This window comes from Nomascus leucogenys, chromosome 12 (assembly GCF_006542625.1).
Source record: "Nomascus leucogenys isolate Asia chromosome 12, Asia_NLE_v1, whole genome shotgun sequence".
In the NCBI taxonomy this organism is placed as follows: domain Eukaryota; kingdom Metazoa; phylum Chordata; class Mammalia; order Primates; family Hylobatidae; genus Nomascus; species Nomascus leucogenys.
This window is the reverse complement of record NC_044392.1, coordinates 79,911,618-79,928,016: the sequence shown is the minus strand read 5'-3', so window position 1 is coordinate 79,928,016 and position 16,399 is coordinate 79,911,618. Positions and strand designations below refer to the sequence as shown.

General features: G+C 43.0%; 1 protein-coding gene across 3 annotated transcripts in view; it reads left to right on the top strand.

Moving 5' to 3' along the window:
• SLC44A3 (solute carrier family 44 member 3) overlaps window positions 1-16,399 on the top strand; it is a 72,396-nt gene that overhangs the window by 28,018 nt on the left and 27,979 nt on the right. For 2 of the 3 annotated variants that reach the window (XM_030825020.1, XM_030825022.1), the window contains exons 8-10: window positions 5,137-5,302; window positions 12,818-12,974; window positions 15,398-15,484. In XM_030825020.1, the coding sequence (XP_030680880.1) occupies window positions 5,137-5,302; window positions 12,818-12,974; window positions 15,398-15,484 (410 nt within the window). The remainder of the gene's footprint in view (window positions 1-5,136; window positions 5,303-12,817; window positions 12,975-15,397; window positions 15,485-16,399) is intronic. The other variant, XM_030825021.1, reaches the window with a different exon arrangement.

Sequence of the window (16,399 nt, the reverse complement as noted above, 5' to 3'; positions counted from 1 at the left end):
GCTGGAGATACAGCTTTTCTTCCAATTTGGAGGGTAGAAGGAGACAGGCCTTAAATAAAATAAGTCAGTCAATGTTATAGTACTTTAAAAGTTGATAAGTGGCATGGAGGGAAATTAAGCAGAAAGGACAAATAGGAAATGCATGAGGGTGCAGGGTGTCATTTTAAATTTGGCGATCGGGGGTGCCTCACTGAGAAGGTGATGATGCAGAAAGATTTGAAGTAGGTGAGTGCAGAGCCATAAGACCATCTAAAGCAGGAGGAAACATCTCAGGCACAGGGGCTGGCAAGAGGCTGGAGTTCTAGGGCACAGCAAGGGAAGCCTATTCAGCGAGAGTGGAGTGGGCGAGGGAGAGCTTGGTTCAGAGGGAAGTCAGGGTGCACACAGCCAGATCCTGGGGCCTTTCTGGCCTCTATAGGAATTTTGGCTTCTAACCTGAATTGGGAAGAAGTCTTTACAGGATTTTAAGCAGAATAAAAACTTGACCTGACTACATTTTAATAGCAGTGATTCAGTAAGAATAGGATGGTGGCTTGGAATAGGTCATAATGGTGGAAGTGGTATGACATATTGGATTCTGCATCTATTTTGAAGGTAGAGCAAATTGGATTTTCTGGTTACATGAAAGAAAGAGGAATTGCAGAGGACTCTGAGGGATTTTGGCCTGAGCAACTGGAAGATAACTTTGCCATAAACTGATAATATGGGGCAAGAATTTGAGTATAGCATTTTAGGGGTAGATCAGAAATTAATTTTTAGTTGCTTTAATTGAGATGTCTTTTAGACCACCAGATGGAGATGTCAAGTAGGCAGTTAGCTATCTGAGTCTGAAGTTAGTGGAGGAGGTCCTGGCTAGGATTCACATTTAGGAACTTGGGAACATATTAATAGTATTTAAAACCATGAGATTAGAATGAATGTAGACAGAGAAGGGAAGAAATCCAAGGACTGTGCTTTGAGGCACTTCAGGATGCCCAAAGTGCCTCCCTGATGAGGGAGAACAAACAAAGAAGACTGAAACGGAGTGACCAGTGGGTCGAAGGAGAAAGGGTGGAGTGTGGGGCCCTGGAATGCAGGTGAAGGGTTTCACAGAGATGTGCGTGGTCCAGTGTAGCAAGTGCTGCCACTAAAGGAAGAACTGAGGATTGACCACTGAATGATCATGATTGGAGTAGGTGAAGAGAAAATGGGAGGAAAAGAATTGGAAAGAGTAAGTATAGACAATCTTGAGGAATTTCACTGTTAAAAGGAACAGAAATGGGGAGGAAGCTGGAAGAGGAAAGAGTCCACAGTAGATTTTTCTTAAAGATGGGAGATAGTTGAGAATGATTCAATAGAAAGATTTTGATGAAAAGGGTGAAAATTATTGAAGAGTTATGTTCACACAGGTGAGAAAGAATGGGATCTGGTGAAGTGTGGCCGTAGGATCATGGGCCATTTATTAATATCATGTTCTGGGAGAGGACTCAGATTATGGACCTGTGTTGATAGCAGGTTAGTTGTGAGGTGGTCAGCACTAGCAGAGGTTTTCTGATTGCATCAGTTTTCTCAGTGAAACAGGAGGTAAGATCATTGGCTGAGAGTGAGGATGGGAAGGAAGCTCTTGAAGGTTGAAGGGGGAATTTATAAAACAGTTGTGCAGAAGAAGGGGAAATGAATGGACCAATATGGGAGCATGTAAGTTTCTGATAGTAACTCAGATGGTATCCTCTCTCTGACTTTTTTTGCTTCATTTATTGTTCCCCCTAATAGCTGAGGTCCAGCATAATACCAGCATGGAGTAGATGCTCAATAAATGTGTAAGTTAATTTCAGAATTGGAATTCTATCTACCTGTATCTCATTTATAGCTAACCTTGTGTGGCACTCACTGTAGCTGACCCTATTGCACTTACTATTCTAAGAGCCTTACCTGTTTATTATACTTAACTCATAACAGCTATGTGTATTGCACTAGAAGCCACAAGACAGGACAAGATCACCAAGGGTGTGAGAAGTAGGTATTACTGTCCTCCAATTTCAAGTGATGAAGCAGATTTCAAAAAAAGTCCCACTATTTGCCCGAGGTTGCTCAGGGGACAGTGCAGAGATGTGACTCTCAGCCTGTGTGACTCTCAAGCCCAAGCCAGTAATCACTGTCCCAAGTTCATCTTGCCTACTCTCATCTTCACCATCAGAGAGCTGTGGCCCACATTGCTTGTCACACATTTCAAAGCTGAACCTGGAACCAAGCCTTCTCCCAATTCAGTGCTCTTCCCACCACCATCCCCTGAGATCTGTCATATCTTGGGATCTACCCATAGTCTACTTCCCATTAACACCCATTAGCTACCCATGATAGTAGCTGTAGTGCCCAGTCCATAGAGACAAAGCAACTGTCATGTGATGAGGGGATCTTGCCTGCATTGACACAGTCATCCAGGAGGGGGCAGTCGTGTGTGCTTAAGCACGTCTGCCCCACCCCCAGGCTCTGCAGCCGCAGACTCCGAGCTAGATCCAACTTGTTTCCCAGCTTTCGCCCTGAAGCCAGAACGCCCCTGAACGTTTGTCTAAAGCAATGATTCTCAAGCGCCCCCCCCCCCCCCAGGTGACTTTTTGCCCGTGATATGGCATTTGGCAATGTGTGGACACATTTTTGGGTTGTCATGGCTGTGGGAGGGGAGGGAGAGCGTCCTGGCATCTGTGTAGAGAGGCAAGGCATGTTGCTAACACCCTTCAGTGCGCAGGACTGCCCCAGCCCCAGCGAAGATCTGGTCCACAGTGTCGGTGAGAAACCCTGCCCTAAAGGAAAGTCCTAAACAGCCCCAGAAACAAATAGAAGATGGCTTTGATAAGGATGTTCAGAAAAAATAGTGATCACTCAAAAATAACTTGCGGGTTCTGCTTCTTTGGGGAATGCCAAATGCCATTCTTTGGGGGAATGCCAAATAATGTCTAAGCAGCTCTTGACTCATCATTTCAGCTGGTCCCACCGCTGGCTGTGCCAGGTTGGGAGGTGTGCACATATGTGCCCTTGACAGCACAGGGCAGCTGAGAGGAGAGTCTGGCCCCCATTAGCGTCCAGGTCCTGTAGGACATACTTACCTTTGTCTGTCTGAAGAAATCATCCTTCCTGTTCTGTGGAAATGTTCTCTGCCTGCAAACTATTCTTGATATTGTAAACCTAGTTTTGCAGAAGCATGATCTGTCGCTGATACTGCTGGGCCTTGTAGGAGGAGCAGGTACTTCTTCCCTGGCTCAGAGCACTTCTCATATTCCAGAGTGATTCTCAGAGTCCACTGACCTCATCTACCTAACAGGCATTCTGTTTGGGAGGGGCCACCTCCTCTGGAATTGGGAATGTTTCCTAAAGCATGCCCTGAATCACCCCATTTTGAAAAGCATAGGCATTTATCCATGCCTTACCCAAAACAGAGATTGCCTCCAAGCCAAAGTGAGCCCAGCATTCATAAAACATTAACCTCTCTGTAAATCAAGCTGCTCCACTGTTTCTTACAATGTAACTCTTGTTCAGCAGAACATGGAGCTTGGGAATTAAGATCAGCCTTAGTCAGTGGAATCAGTTTTTTATCTACAGCACGGATATCCTCCCCTTTCCTTCACACAGACCCTACTGTGAATATCTAAGGTCTCCTGAATGATGAACCTAAGGTCAATTTATAGCTATGACAGGAAATATGAAACAATCTCTAAATGTTCTTCAAGCTACAGGTTTCACCAAGACCAGAGCACGCATCTTCTTCCCAGTAGTAGTTGTTTTAAAATCCATAGTGGGAAAAGATCTAGAAATCATATGCAGCCACAAGGCTGGGATTTGGATTTACCAGTGAATTTACCAGTGGATTTACCAGTGGATTTACCAGTGGAGCTAATTCAAGGACTTCTTTAGAGGAGAGAAAAGAAAGCAGGGTATAGCCACATGAATGGCAAAAAGTTGTTATGGCGAACTTGCTGGCCTCAGTTGAAAGTAGTACTGTGCTCCTGAAATTTAATGTTAGTAATAAACCATTATCACTTATGGCGCGATATGTCTATGGGCTGGGCACTATACCAAGTACTTTCCAAGTACTCTCACTCCGTGCTCAAAATACCACCAGGAAATAGGTATTCTAGATAAGGAATCTAAAACTCCCCCAGGTATTCCAGATAAGGAATCTAAAACTCCAGGAAGCCAAATAACTTGTCCGGGGTTACCCACAAAGGGGTAAAGCTGGGATCTGAACCTGGGAAGCTTAACACTGAGGCCCAGTAGACATTTTAAATGTGCTAAGAGAGTTTGCTCTTGAAATGAAATCTGAAATAGATCCTTCTGAGATAACAAAGACCCTTGTCTCTTTTATAAAGTTTAAATTTTTGGTGAAGTAGGATTCTATAACGTGACACTAAAAGCTTTGTGTGGTTTCATCAATGTGCCGAGTTTGGTTTGTATCACAAAGTCGTGTGGTAGGAAAACTACGGATTTTTAGAGTCCCACGTGTTCAGGTTTATATTCTCCTTCTACTAATTTTGAGCTCTGAGACTTTACAAAAGTTACTTGCCTCTTCTTTTTTTTTTTTTTGGAGACTGGAATCTTCGTCTGTCACCCAGGCTGGAGTGCAGTGGTGTGATCTCGGCTCACTGCAACCCCCACCTCCCAGGTTCAAGCGATTCTCATGTCCGAATAGCTGGAACTACAGGTGCCTGCCACCATGCTTGGCTAATTTTTGTATTTTTAGTAGAGGTGGACTTTCACCATGTTGATCAGGCTGCTCTTGAACTCCTGACCTCAGGCGATCTGCCTGCCTCAGCCTCCCAAAGTGCTGGGATTATAGGCATGAGCCACCACACCCAGCCTACTTGCCTCTTCTAAACCTCAGTTTTCACATCCACAAAGTGGGATGAGTATTATAGCATGTGTCAGGTGTCTTGGAAATTGCCTACCAATGGTCACTGTAATTATCACCGTTGGTGTTATTTAGAAGTTAAATGTGTGTTTTTTATTTTGATTTTTGTATATTTTAAATTATGGTGGGTACTTGACTTTGGCATTTGTTTTATGTAATGCCAAAGGCCAAGCATAAAGAAACATGGCTTGTTGAACCGTGGTTCATGCTTAGGAAAACACTGGTGTAAAGCATGTTTGTGTTTGAAACTTTAGGAGCTGCCCAGGTTATGGAAGGCGGCCAAGTGGAATATAAGCCCCTTTCAGGCATTCGGTACATGTGGTCGTACCATTTAATTGGCCTCATCTGGACTAGTGAATTCATCCTTGCGTGCCAGCAAATGACTATAGCTGGGGCAGTGGTTACTTGTTATTTCAACAGGTAGGTCCAGTGGTTTTTTTCTATTGGTTTGTCTGTGTGGTTTATCTATGTGCTTCATGTTAATATCTCAAAAGATATTTGGGAATGTTGACCTAGCCCCTTAAAAGGAGTTGGCAAGAATAAAAGACTAAGCTAAAATTTGGGCTGTATGCTCATTTGGTGGTGAGAAGAAATATTATACCCTAAATCTGTCACATTTCCAACCTTTTTACTTTAAGCTAGAAAATTTAGAAAGAAGCCAAACAGAGAAGAGATCATATTGGTTAGACTTGAAAGATAAAAAGGGGCTGCTCTGCCTATGGAATAGCCTTTTTTTTTTTTTTTTTTTTTTTTTTTTGAGATGGAGTCTTGCTCTGTCATCCAGGCTGGAGTGCAGTGGTGTGATCTTGGCTCACTGCAAGCTCTGCCTCCTGGGTTCAAGCGATTCTCCTGCCTCAGTCTCCCAAGTAGCTGGGACTAAAGGCACGTGCCATCACATTTGGCTAATTTTTGTATTTTTAGTAGAGACAGGGTTTCACCATGTTGGCCAGGATGGTCTTGATCTCTTGACCTTGTGATCCGCCTGCCTCGGCCTCCCAAAGTGCTGGGATTACAGGTGTGAGCCACCGCACCTGGCTGCCATTCTTTTAATATTAAAAAAAGGAAGGGTCGAACTCCCCTATGAATATCCATCCTTTTTTTTTTTTTTTTTTTTTGAGACAGAGTCTCGCTCTGTCGCCCAGGCTGGAGTGCAGTGGCGCAATCTCGGCTCACTGCAAGCTCTGCCTCCCGGGTTCACGCCATTCTCCTGCCTCAGCCTCTCCGAGTAGCTGGGACTACAGGCGCCCGCCACCACGCCCGGCTAATTTTTTTGTATTTTTAGTAGAGACGGGGTTTCACCATGGTCTCGATCTCCTGACCTCGTGATCCGCCCACCTCAGCCTCCCAAAGTGCTGGGATTACAAGCGTGAGCCACCGTGCCCAGCCTGAATATCCATCCTAATTGACTTCAGACAAAAAAATTACTGGTCTATTTTGAATATACTTCAGTAAATTCTGTGAGCCTCACTTTGTCCTCTGCAAAATCAGATAACGTTTACTTGGGGAAAAAAAATTAATCCTAAAGGAATTGTATGTAATTACAAAATATAATTTATATTATAGTTAAGAACCAGTGAATTAGTTACAGGCTTCTCTGCTTATATCCCTATCACATCATGAAAGCAATTGAGGACACACACAAACACACACACCCCTGAACGCTTTACCTCTTCTGTGTGCGTGACTCACCCCAGGGCAGTGAGAGCCCGCAGGACAGAGGAACCCAGCCAGGGCAATGGCAGGACTGGGCTCAGAAAGAGAAGTTTACTCTTCGTAGGGCTGATCCTCCTCCAGCCTCTCAGACCAAATGAGAGAGGAACATGAGCTTCATGGGGAGAGACAGTCTGCCGGGGGTGATTCCTGCCATTGAGTAGTTTCCTCCTGATGATAAGGAGCACTGTGGGGTGTTTGTTTGTTTGTTTGTTTGTTTATTGAGATGGAGTCTTGCTCTGTCGCCCAGGCTGGGGTGCAATGGCACGATCTTGGCTCACTGCAACCTCCGCCTCCTGGGTTCAAGTGATTCTCCTGCCTCAGCCTCCCGATTAGCTGGGACTACAGGCACCCACCACCATGCCTGGCTAATTTTTGTATTTTTAGCAGAGATGGGGTTTCACCATGTTGGCCAGGATGGTCTCGATCTCTTGACCTTGTGATCCACCCGCCTCAGCCTCCCAAAGTGCTGGGGATTACAGGCATGAGCCACCACACCCGGCCAGCACTGTGGGTTTTTAATGTAGTGGTGCAGTTCTGGAGCCTCCATCATTAGAGACTCCAGAGGACTTACAGAGGAGCTGTTGCCCTTGGCATTGAGAACCTCCAAGCAGCCGGGGTGGGTTGTGTGTATTGCTTCCTCCCAGGTAGGGGAGCAAAGAGAGTATTCTAACCAAATTTGCCAGCAGGTAATATTTGCCTGACGGTAATTTTGTGTTATCTTAGAATAACAAAACCAAAGCATTTTCAATGAGGACTTCTAATTTAGACTTCCAGTGAAGCATATGCGTTTATCTCCTAATCTCTTCCCTTTCTCCAGCCACTCAAAAAATCATGAAAGATTGAAACAGGCACAAACACACCAGGACAGTGAGAAACAGAGAGGCAATGACAGCAGATAAGAAACACCAACCAAATGGTGAGAGCCAAAGAGAGGGAGGTAGAGCGGTGCCCTAAGCCCGCTGGAGAGAGCAGAAGCAGAAGCAGCCTGTCCGTGAGTGTTGGATGCATGAGGAGGACAAATAAGATGCAGCCTGAAGTGAGCCACAGAATCCCAGAGAGGCTCAGGAAATCAAGTATAAAAAGTATTTCCTAAGATTAGCTGAAGGCCTTCCTCAGGAGTAGTTAGACCCTCAAATTCCACACCAGCTGAAGATAGGAAAATTTGTTCTCCAGAGAGAGAAAGCAGAGAGGGCCTGGACTTGGGGTATCAGGTACAGCTGAGGCTGGGGGCAAGTCTCTGTACTGAAAACAGGGGGAGTAAGTGAAAGCCTAAACACTGAAGTGAGGCCCCCCACACACACCAGCACCCCACATTCCACAGTTCAGCTCCCAGAATGTTGGCAGCTCATTTGATATTCCCTAGGAAGAGGTTAGAGGATGCTTTTGTGGAGAAACTGCCTAACCCAAAGTAAAGACCTACAGATAGTGCCATATGGGGCCCCCCAATGAAATGGATTCCCTGACTCCTAGCAAAACAGTGAAGCTCATCAGACAACAAGCAACATGCCTCACACAGAGCTTCCAGGTCATTCTGGAGAGCCTCACTCTTCAATTTGAACTGTTTACCAGTGATTATTAAACATGATGGACGCCTCTAAGTGAAAGAAGAGATCAAAATGAACAAATAAAATGAGCTTAAGGAAGACAGAGACAATGCAGGCTGCAAAAGGAAACGACAAACTATAATATTATCAGAGAGAACAAAGATACATTGCTAGGATCCCCTCCCACCAACAAAAGAAGGGCATAGTGAGAAAACAAGACTCTTGAGTAATTAAAAGTATGATTACAAAAGTGAACATTTTCTATTGAAGGATTAAAATATAAAGTGGAAGCACTCTTTCAGAAGGTAGAATAAAAAGGCAAAGAGACACAAAATAAGAGAGAAAGGATTAAAAGAGAAGAAATTTGGGAGACCCACTATCTGACTAATATGAGTTCCAGAAATACAGAACAAAGAAAAGAAGAAAGAGAGGAAATTAACAAAGAAAATTTCCCAGGGCTGGAGGACACAAGTAAAGAGAAGATCCCAGAAGCTTCCTGAGGGAAAAAAGATCACAGGCAAAGGATCAAGGACCCAGAATAGGATCTGACTTTCACCAGCAACTCTGAACCAGAAAAACAGTGAAGGAAGGCTGTAGAAGTCTAGTGAAAGATTATTTCCAACCTAGAATTGTATAGCCAGTCTATACCTAGTATAGAGTTGTATACTTATTCTTACTACCAGTCAAGGGTAAAGAAGAATAAAGTCATGCACAGGCGATCCCAAGATTTCCCTGCCCTCATCCTTTCTAGGAGGGATGTTCCCCACTGAAACTCATGTGTAAGCCAGAGAGGAAAACATGAGTTTCAGAAAACAGGCTTGAGCAGAGCAGAGCAAGGAATTCCCAGGAGGGTAGCTGCGCAGGAGGTGTGGAAAGCGTCCAGTCCAAGGTAGACAATGGGCTCCAGGAGAGATGTCACCATGAAAAGAAAACGGAACTGAAGGAATACCAGGTGTGTTCAAACACGCTAAGAAAAGCATTACGTTGGTGAAGCATTCGGTGAGGCCCGTGGAAATACAAGCTAATAAAAAAATGTGAAACAATTAACTTCAGAAAAAAAAAGTGATACAGGAAGGGAACCTAATTGGAATATGCTACTTAGATCAGTTGTGAATATTATTTACAGCACATATTATTTATGTATGAATAACAAACACTAAGCATTAACTAAAAGCTTTGATGTAATTACGTTGGAAGAATGGGAACATGAGTGTGAGGGGATTGGGGGAGTTAGGCTATGTAAGAAAATAAAACCAGAATCTTTCATAGTAGAAAAGTCAGTAGACAATATCTGAAGCCGAAAAACCAAGAAATAGCAGTAAGAACATGTAATTTTGAGGTGTGGAAGTGAGTTCTTTAATAACAACTAATATATTATCTCTAGGGAGAGAGAATTATGAATGGGGGAAGAAAACTGCTGTTTTTCCTATTAAGTCTAGCGGTGCTTTTTGGCTTTGTAAGATACTTTACATATCACTTTGATTAAAAAAATTATAACACACAATGATTTATTTTTAGCACAACTATTCCATTTATTAAAGAGCTCTGCTTCCTTTTTGATTTTCTGCCTAATTTTGAAACCTCAAAGTTTTTCCTTATCTTCAAAGTTCACAATTCTTCGTATCCTTTTCTGGCCTGCACTCAGGGTGAGGATTAAATATAGCCAGGGTCCATTCATCTTTGTCGTTCATTTAAGCACTACGAGGGCTGAAGAGTTCATACAAAGACCATCGGGTACCAGGATATGGGCAATCTGTAGAATTTACTTTTTACAACCATTTGCTTGAAGAGGGATCAACTGAGAGCCATAAAGGTGGTGTTAGGGATGTGATAGGAAGGAGCTAGAACCCTTCAAGGTGGTGAAGGGACACTTGAGGTGTGTGACTTCATCATCGTTTTCAAGTATACAAAAGATGGTTTCCAGCTGCTGTATATCTGCGGAGGGAGAAGAGGAAATGGATTCATAGCAGAGCCTAAGGAATTTAGGTAGAGACAGATAATTTCCTAACCTAGCAAGAGTTACCCAGGCCAGCTAAAGAATCCTGTTCTTTCTAATAAAGACGATTTTCATTTTCTGTAGAATAGGAAAGAAACATACAACCTTCTCAGCCCTCCAAACCCCATCTTGCAGTGATTTTGTTGTAAGAAATACGGGAAGGGACATGGTCTCTGCGGGGACCACACAGTCCTTTGCTGGGTCCAGCTTTACGTTGGAGACCATTTGTCCCATGCAGCCCACACCTAGTCCAGGAGCCTCAGCACAAAATTGATTCTCCATAATGTCAGAAGAGGTTTTAGTGAGCACGAGGCTGGATCTAACTAGAGCTAAAGCTTGTCTCTAGGACCATGAGGTGGCTTGCCTGGCTGTATGCACTCTGCTGTCTGATGGGACTAGAAATTACAAAACAGTACTTTATACCATGACCCAAAGGTGTTAGAGGACTTGGATGGATGGGACCATTAAACCCTTTGCCCCACAGCTTGGATTGATGTGGTGTTTTGGGAACCTGGCTTCGTTGTTCTGGGAGCCAGGCACCATTAGCACTCAAAGCAGCCACACATCCAAAGGGGGAAGCTGGGCTTCATGGGCATATGCGAGAGTCACCTTACCCTCTAACACTGCCTGTGTCTTCCTTATTGCCACTACCCACAGAATTGGGGTGGATGTGGCCCAGTGGGAAGATCTAGAGAGAGATGAGGAAGGCTGACTGGGGGCCCAGTCCTCCCTAGCCTCCCAGTACACTCATCGCTGGGTTGCCCCATATGCTCAACACTGCAATGTTGTCCCCCAGGTCAATTCTTAAAATATGAAAAAGTCCAGAGGTAAGTATTATGTTTAGCATCACTGGGTGCGTCAGATCCTCTTCCCGAAGGCAGGTTTGGCTGGTTGTGAGGGAGACAGAGCTGGAGGCACTAGCCCCACACACAGCAGGGGAGATGTGGTAGGATGACGTTACCTTTGAACGTGGAAATGAGTCTGAGAGAAGGTGGGGGCCTCAGAGACACGCCACTTCATTAGCCTTTTTTTTCTGTAGGGCTGTTTCTAGTTTTGAGGGCAGGTATTGAGTGACTCCTGGCTCCATGAGCTGGCTTGGGTTGAAAGTGCCCCCTTTTTAAGCTCCCTCTCTCATCACGTGATAACCCAGCTTCTGGAACCTCTGCATCTTCTTCCAGCCAAGCCAGGCAGAGCCTAGAGCCATAACCAGGATGTGTTACAGACTAGGGAAGCTGAGGCAGTGCAGGTACTCCTCTGCCTGAAGTGGTTAACCCCATCACAGTGAAACCTCAGAAAGCTGATGCCTAACCCCAAACTTTAATACCTGGAGGGCTAACCCCAAGGCCCCCATTCACAGAGGCCTATGAATCATGCGTTTCCCTGCCAGATGGAAAGCAGGTGTTGTCCTCTTCTCCCTGCCTCCCCTCTTGAGCACCATAATAAGTTCTAAGGCACATAAATCTCCTCAATGGAAAAGTAAACATTCTTCCTTAAAAAAAAAAAAAAAATGAGGGAAGGGAAAAAAAGTGTGTCAGATTTTCCTGGCTTACACTACTCTTCTAGTTTATCAGATCTAAATGAATTCCTATTAGCAATAGCTTCCATGGTTTTTCCTACTTTAAATAATACTGGGTTGAAACACATCCTTCTTTTTGTGGGACAACTGGGTTGCAGTTTTTCAGCTCCCAATATTACTTTCATGTTCTCTTTTTCTTCCTGGCTGATTTGATTAACAGCAAAATGCAGCCATTGCCAACTCTTGAAACATTTCTGGCTGCCTTCCTTTTCCTCTCTCAAAACCTAGGCTGCTGTCAAAACCTTAATTCATAGTGACTTATTAGCAACCAGAGCAAGTTGTAGAATAATCCATTATAAAGAAACCAAGCTTCACTTGGAATCTGTGAAGTTGCTTCTCAGAAAGGCCTTGTTTTCTAGAACTGGCTTCAGCGGGAATTCAGAGGGTCACCCGTGGGGTGGCATCAGCCCCCACTCCTTTATCTTTCAGGTTTAGGGGAGAGTGATGGCTGTGCCCATTCTGTTCTTTCTCATTTTTTTTTTCCCGGCCTGTGAAACTGACTTGTACACATTCTTGGGAGCTGCGTCATGACAAGTCCCGTAAATGATTCACACTGAAGTGACCTTTAAAGAGCAGAGTAGAAACCAGCAGGATTTGGGGAGCCTAGAGCTGTGCAGGAGCCAAGCACCCAGGGCTCTCTGTCCCTTTCCTGTAAGCGGGAGCTCACTGTTAGCTCTCTGGCCACTGATCCTGGTCATGTGATTTGGTGATGATTTTTAATCACCAGGTGAATGCTGGCAATATTTATGTATACTCCTGTGTAATTTAAACCTTGGAGATTGTGCTACAATTAAATTTCTGAAAGTGAAAATGAGATGAATAGGCACCCTAAAGGGTTGGTGGATGGGCTCGGCATTATAAAGAGGGAAACTTTTTTAACTCATCAATTTTTTAAAATTTTTTCTGTTTAATTTGTAGCATTGAGTGGCACCAAAACAAATTAATACAAGAAACAACCAAAGCTACCAAGGAGTATAACAAGTTCGCTAAATGCTTATTATGTCACAACTTTCTAAGTTGTTAGTACCACAGATGATTGGAACCAGAGAGTTTTTACTGCTTTATAAAAAGTGTTTTTAAAATGCTGTCCTTTTCCCTATTTCCAGAAGTAAAAATGACCCTCCTGATCGTCCCATCCTTTCGTCTCTCTCCATTCTCTTCTTCTACCATCAAGGAACCGTTGTGAAAGGGTCATTTCTAATCTCTGTGGTGAGGATTCCAAGAATCATTGTCATGTACATGCAAAACGCACTGAAAGAACAGGTAAGGCTACCTCCTGATACACGGCACGTTCCGTGTTTGGGTTGCCAGAAACTTAATTACTGGAAAACTACAGCAGGTCCCAGGACAGAAATGTGACCTGTGATAGCGGCCGGCCATGCAGAAAGCTCCTGCACTCCTCAGCTCCCATCCCCCGCCTCTCCCAGCAAACCTTTTATTTTCCCAGAGTCTCTGTTTTGTTTATGGTTTTGTTTATTGGGTTTTCTCCAACTCGGTGGAGATGGCGTGGGGAGGGAGTAGTTCTGAGTTAGCTGATTTTCCTTCTTATGTAAATGCCGAACAGACGGGATGAACTCTTAAGGTGAAATTTAAACAAGTTTTTTTATGAACATTTATCTTGCCTTTTTAAGTAAAAAAATACACCATAAGATAGGAATAATATTTGTTCATTTCTGTTTTAATGCTAAAATATTGCCTGCCTTTTGTGTTTCCTAGAGACAGTCATGGGAAATTCCTGGTGTGTGTGAGGAAGGAGGAGGGAGAAAAGGAGAGGGTTTGAAGGAGAGTGTGTATGTGTGTGTACCTGCGTGTGCACACATGCGCTTGAGAGTGAGAAATGGGCAAGCTGACCTACATCTTAGCTCAAAGGACAGAAAACTGTAGGGCTTTTGTGCCTGGGGGATTTCTCCTCCCTAGTTTTTATTTTCATGCACATTTGGTTATGAATGCCAGTGGAAACCAGAACACTAGGAAAACAGCTGTTCTCATGGTATTTCTGGCCTGCCAAACAAGGGAAGATTGGACTTTTCCCAACTCTTCTGTTCTCACACAATGTTAATCTCTCCCCCATCACCACCTCAGAGTTGATGACTTGGTCAGTTTCACAAACTTACCTGATTCCAACCTTTTGAGTATAGCTATGTGTCCTTAGTAAATTCAGGAAATTTTACCAGTAGGTTTACATTGTATTTTAGAATTGTTTTCATTTACTTTTTAAAAAGATATCTGAATTGTTGATATTTTAAAATCTATAACCAAGATTTAAAGTTAGTTTATCAATTAGAAGCAATTGATTGGATAACACATAAAATTATCTGGCTTCCTTATCTGGAAATGCATGCTAAGCAGTTGCACCTGATTGTAGAATATTTTCTTGTATTTCTATTAATATTTTGCTTGGCCACATTTTGGTGACTTGAAGAGGCATTTCCATATCCAGGACAAAACTAGCTACTTTTGGCTCCTGCATTTTGAAATCAACCCTTCCATCTTAGGAAACTTGCAGGATTTCTTGAAGAACAGGACAGCGTTTTATTTAAAATCTATTTGTGATTTGTGTGTGTGTGCATTGGTAATAGATAATCTTAAATTAATGAGCAGCAGGGAGCTTGCCCTCCCTCCTAAAGCTGGGCATCTTAAACTCTCTGGGGAAACGGCCTTTCATAAATCTAAAAGAGAAGTCAGTGGAAGGCCCAAGGTCTCTCTGACTGAGGTCTAAAAGGTTATTTATCACTTCCCAGATCCCACAAGGACCAAGGGCCAAAATTGCTTTTAGTGATGTCACTATTGGGAAAATATGTCCTTTCTTAGGTTAAAAAACAGTTTCTTCCTCAGCAGCCTTACTGCCCCGCACTGTGTCTAGGATTTAAATGTTTCACACAGCCCTGTGTCATTTTCCCTAGTTAAATAGGCTCATTCACCAGCACAGCCAGGCTGAAAAGTGTCCAGATCGAGTTTCATCCAATTGAATTCACATTGGGATGAGAAAATGTCCATATAAGGCTGAGTTATTCCTGGGGTCCTCATCCTGGGCTATTTCAGGATTGTTTTCAGGGATGTGTTCACTCTGGAGAGTGGGTAGGATGCCGCCAAGCACCCTTCCCCCAAGAGGTTCATTAAAGTATTCATTCTTGAGCTATGCACAAGTTCAAGTTATATTTCAAAGGAGTAATTTATCCCTCGAACTTTAGTCCTGAAAAAAATCTCACTACAGGATTTATTTCCTCCAGAGTTAAATTTGATTCTTTATTTATGTGGGCACATAACTAGTATCTACAGTGTATTATTTGTTTTTTTGTTTCTGGGATGTGAATTTTTCATGAATATAAACTTTGGTTTGAAAAAGCAAAGTGTACCATTTCAGACACTTAAGGGCAGATGAAGGGGGAAGGGAGGTTTTTTTTTTTTTACTGGAACCAGAAGGCCTGGTTTTGTTTTGCTGTTCAGTATGGACTAACCTCCCTAATAGCACCCCTAACACGTAAGTCCACAAGACAGCAACATTGCTCCTCAGTAATACTAGAAGCATAATTAGTAGTAGTAGTATGCACAAAATAGAACTCCTCCCACGCCACCAGTGTTTCCCCAGGTGCATAAGTAAAAACTGTGTTTCCTCAGAAACTGCCTGCTTGTCTTCTTTCCTTTGTTGATTTTGACTCTGTTCCTTTGTTCTCAACCTGATCCAGCAGAATGGTGCGTTGTCCAGGTACCTGTTCCGATGCTGCTACTGCTGTTTCTGGTGTCTTGACAAATACCTGCTCCATCTCAACCAGGTACGTCTCTACCTCTTGCCTCAGGAACACACAGAAGGGTCCAAAGGTGGGCTTCATCTCTTAGGTCAAGGTTTGGCAAATTCTTCTCTAAGGGGCCAAATTGTGTAAACATTTTAGGCTTTCAGACCAGTCTCTCTGTCACAACCACTCAATTCTGCCATCATGGCAGGAAAGCAGCCATAGGTAGAATGTCAATGGGATGGATGTGGCTATGTTCTAATAAACCTTATCAACACTGAAATTTGAATTTCATATGATTTTTACATGTCAAGAAATACTCTTTTTTTGATTTTGATTTTTTCTCAACCATTGTAAAATTGTAAAAATTGTTCTTAGCTCCTGCCAGAGGAAAGCGGGCAGTGTGATGGAGCTAGCTCCTGGGCTGCAGTTTGCATACCCTACCCTAGAACCATAGGCCATTAAAGCCATGCTCCAAATTCTAAAAGAAAGTTTTTCTCTTTTCAGAAATAAAGAGGGGAGGGAGTATTTAGAAACCCTAAGCATAATGAATGTATATCAACTAAGAGCTAATTTTGACTGTCTTCTCTAAGAACTATAATTTTCCTGAACTAGGAAAAGAATTGCCTCCCTAATTTTCATAGATTTCACCAGTCTTTCCTTTTCAAGCTATAAATATGCCTTTAAAATTATAAAAATTATATCTTGCAATTGTTTGGATTTCAGATTTTTTTCCTTTCCTGAATTTTTCAAATTGATGGAAATTTAAATATGTTGTATTTCTCTATAGAGCATTTAGGAGATTTTAATAGTCCTTAGTCAAATTTGCACAAAGCAGTATTTTTGTAAGTTAGCAAACTGTTTTATAATTTAAATGTTCACAGAAATCTCACTTAGAAAAGTACTTCTTATAATTGCCCCCTCCCAAAGAAATGTACCTTTAGAAGTAAAGGGACT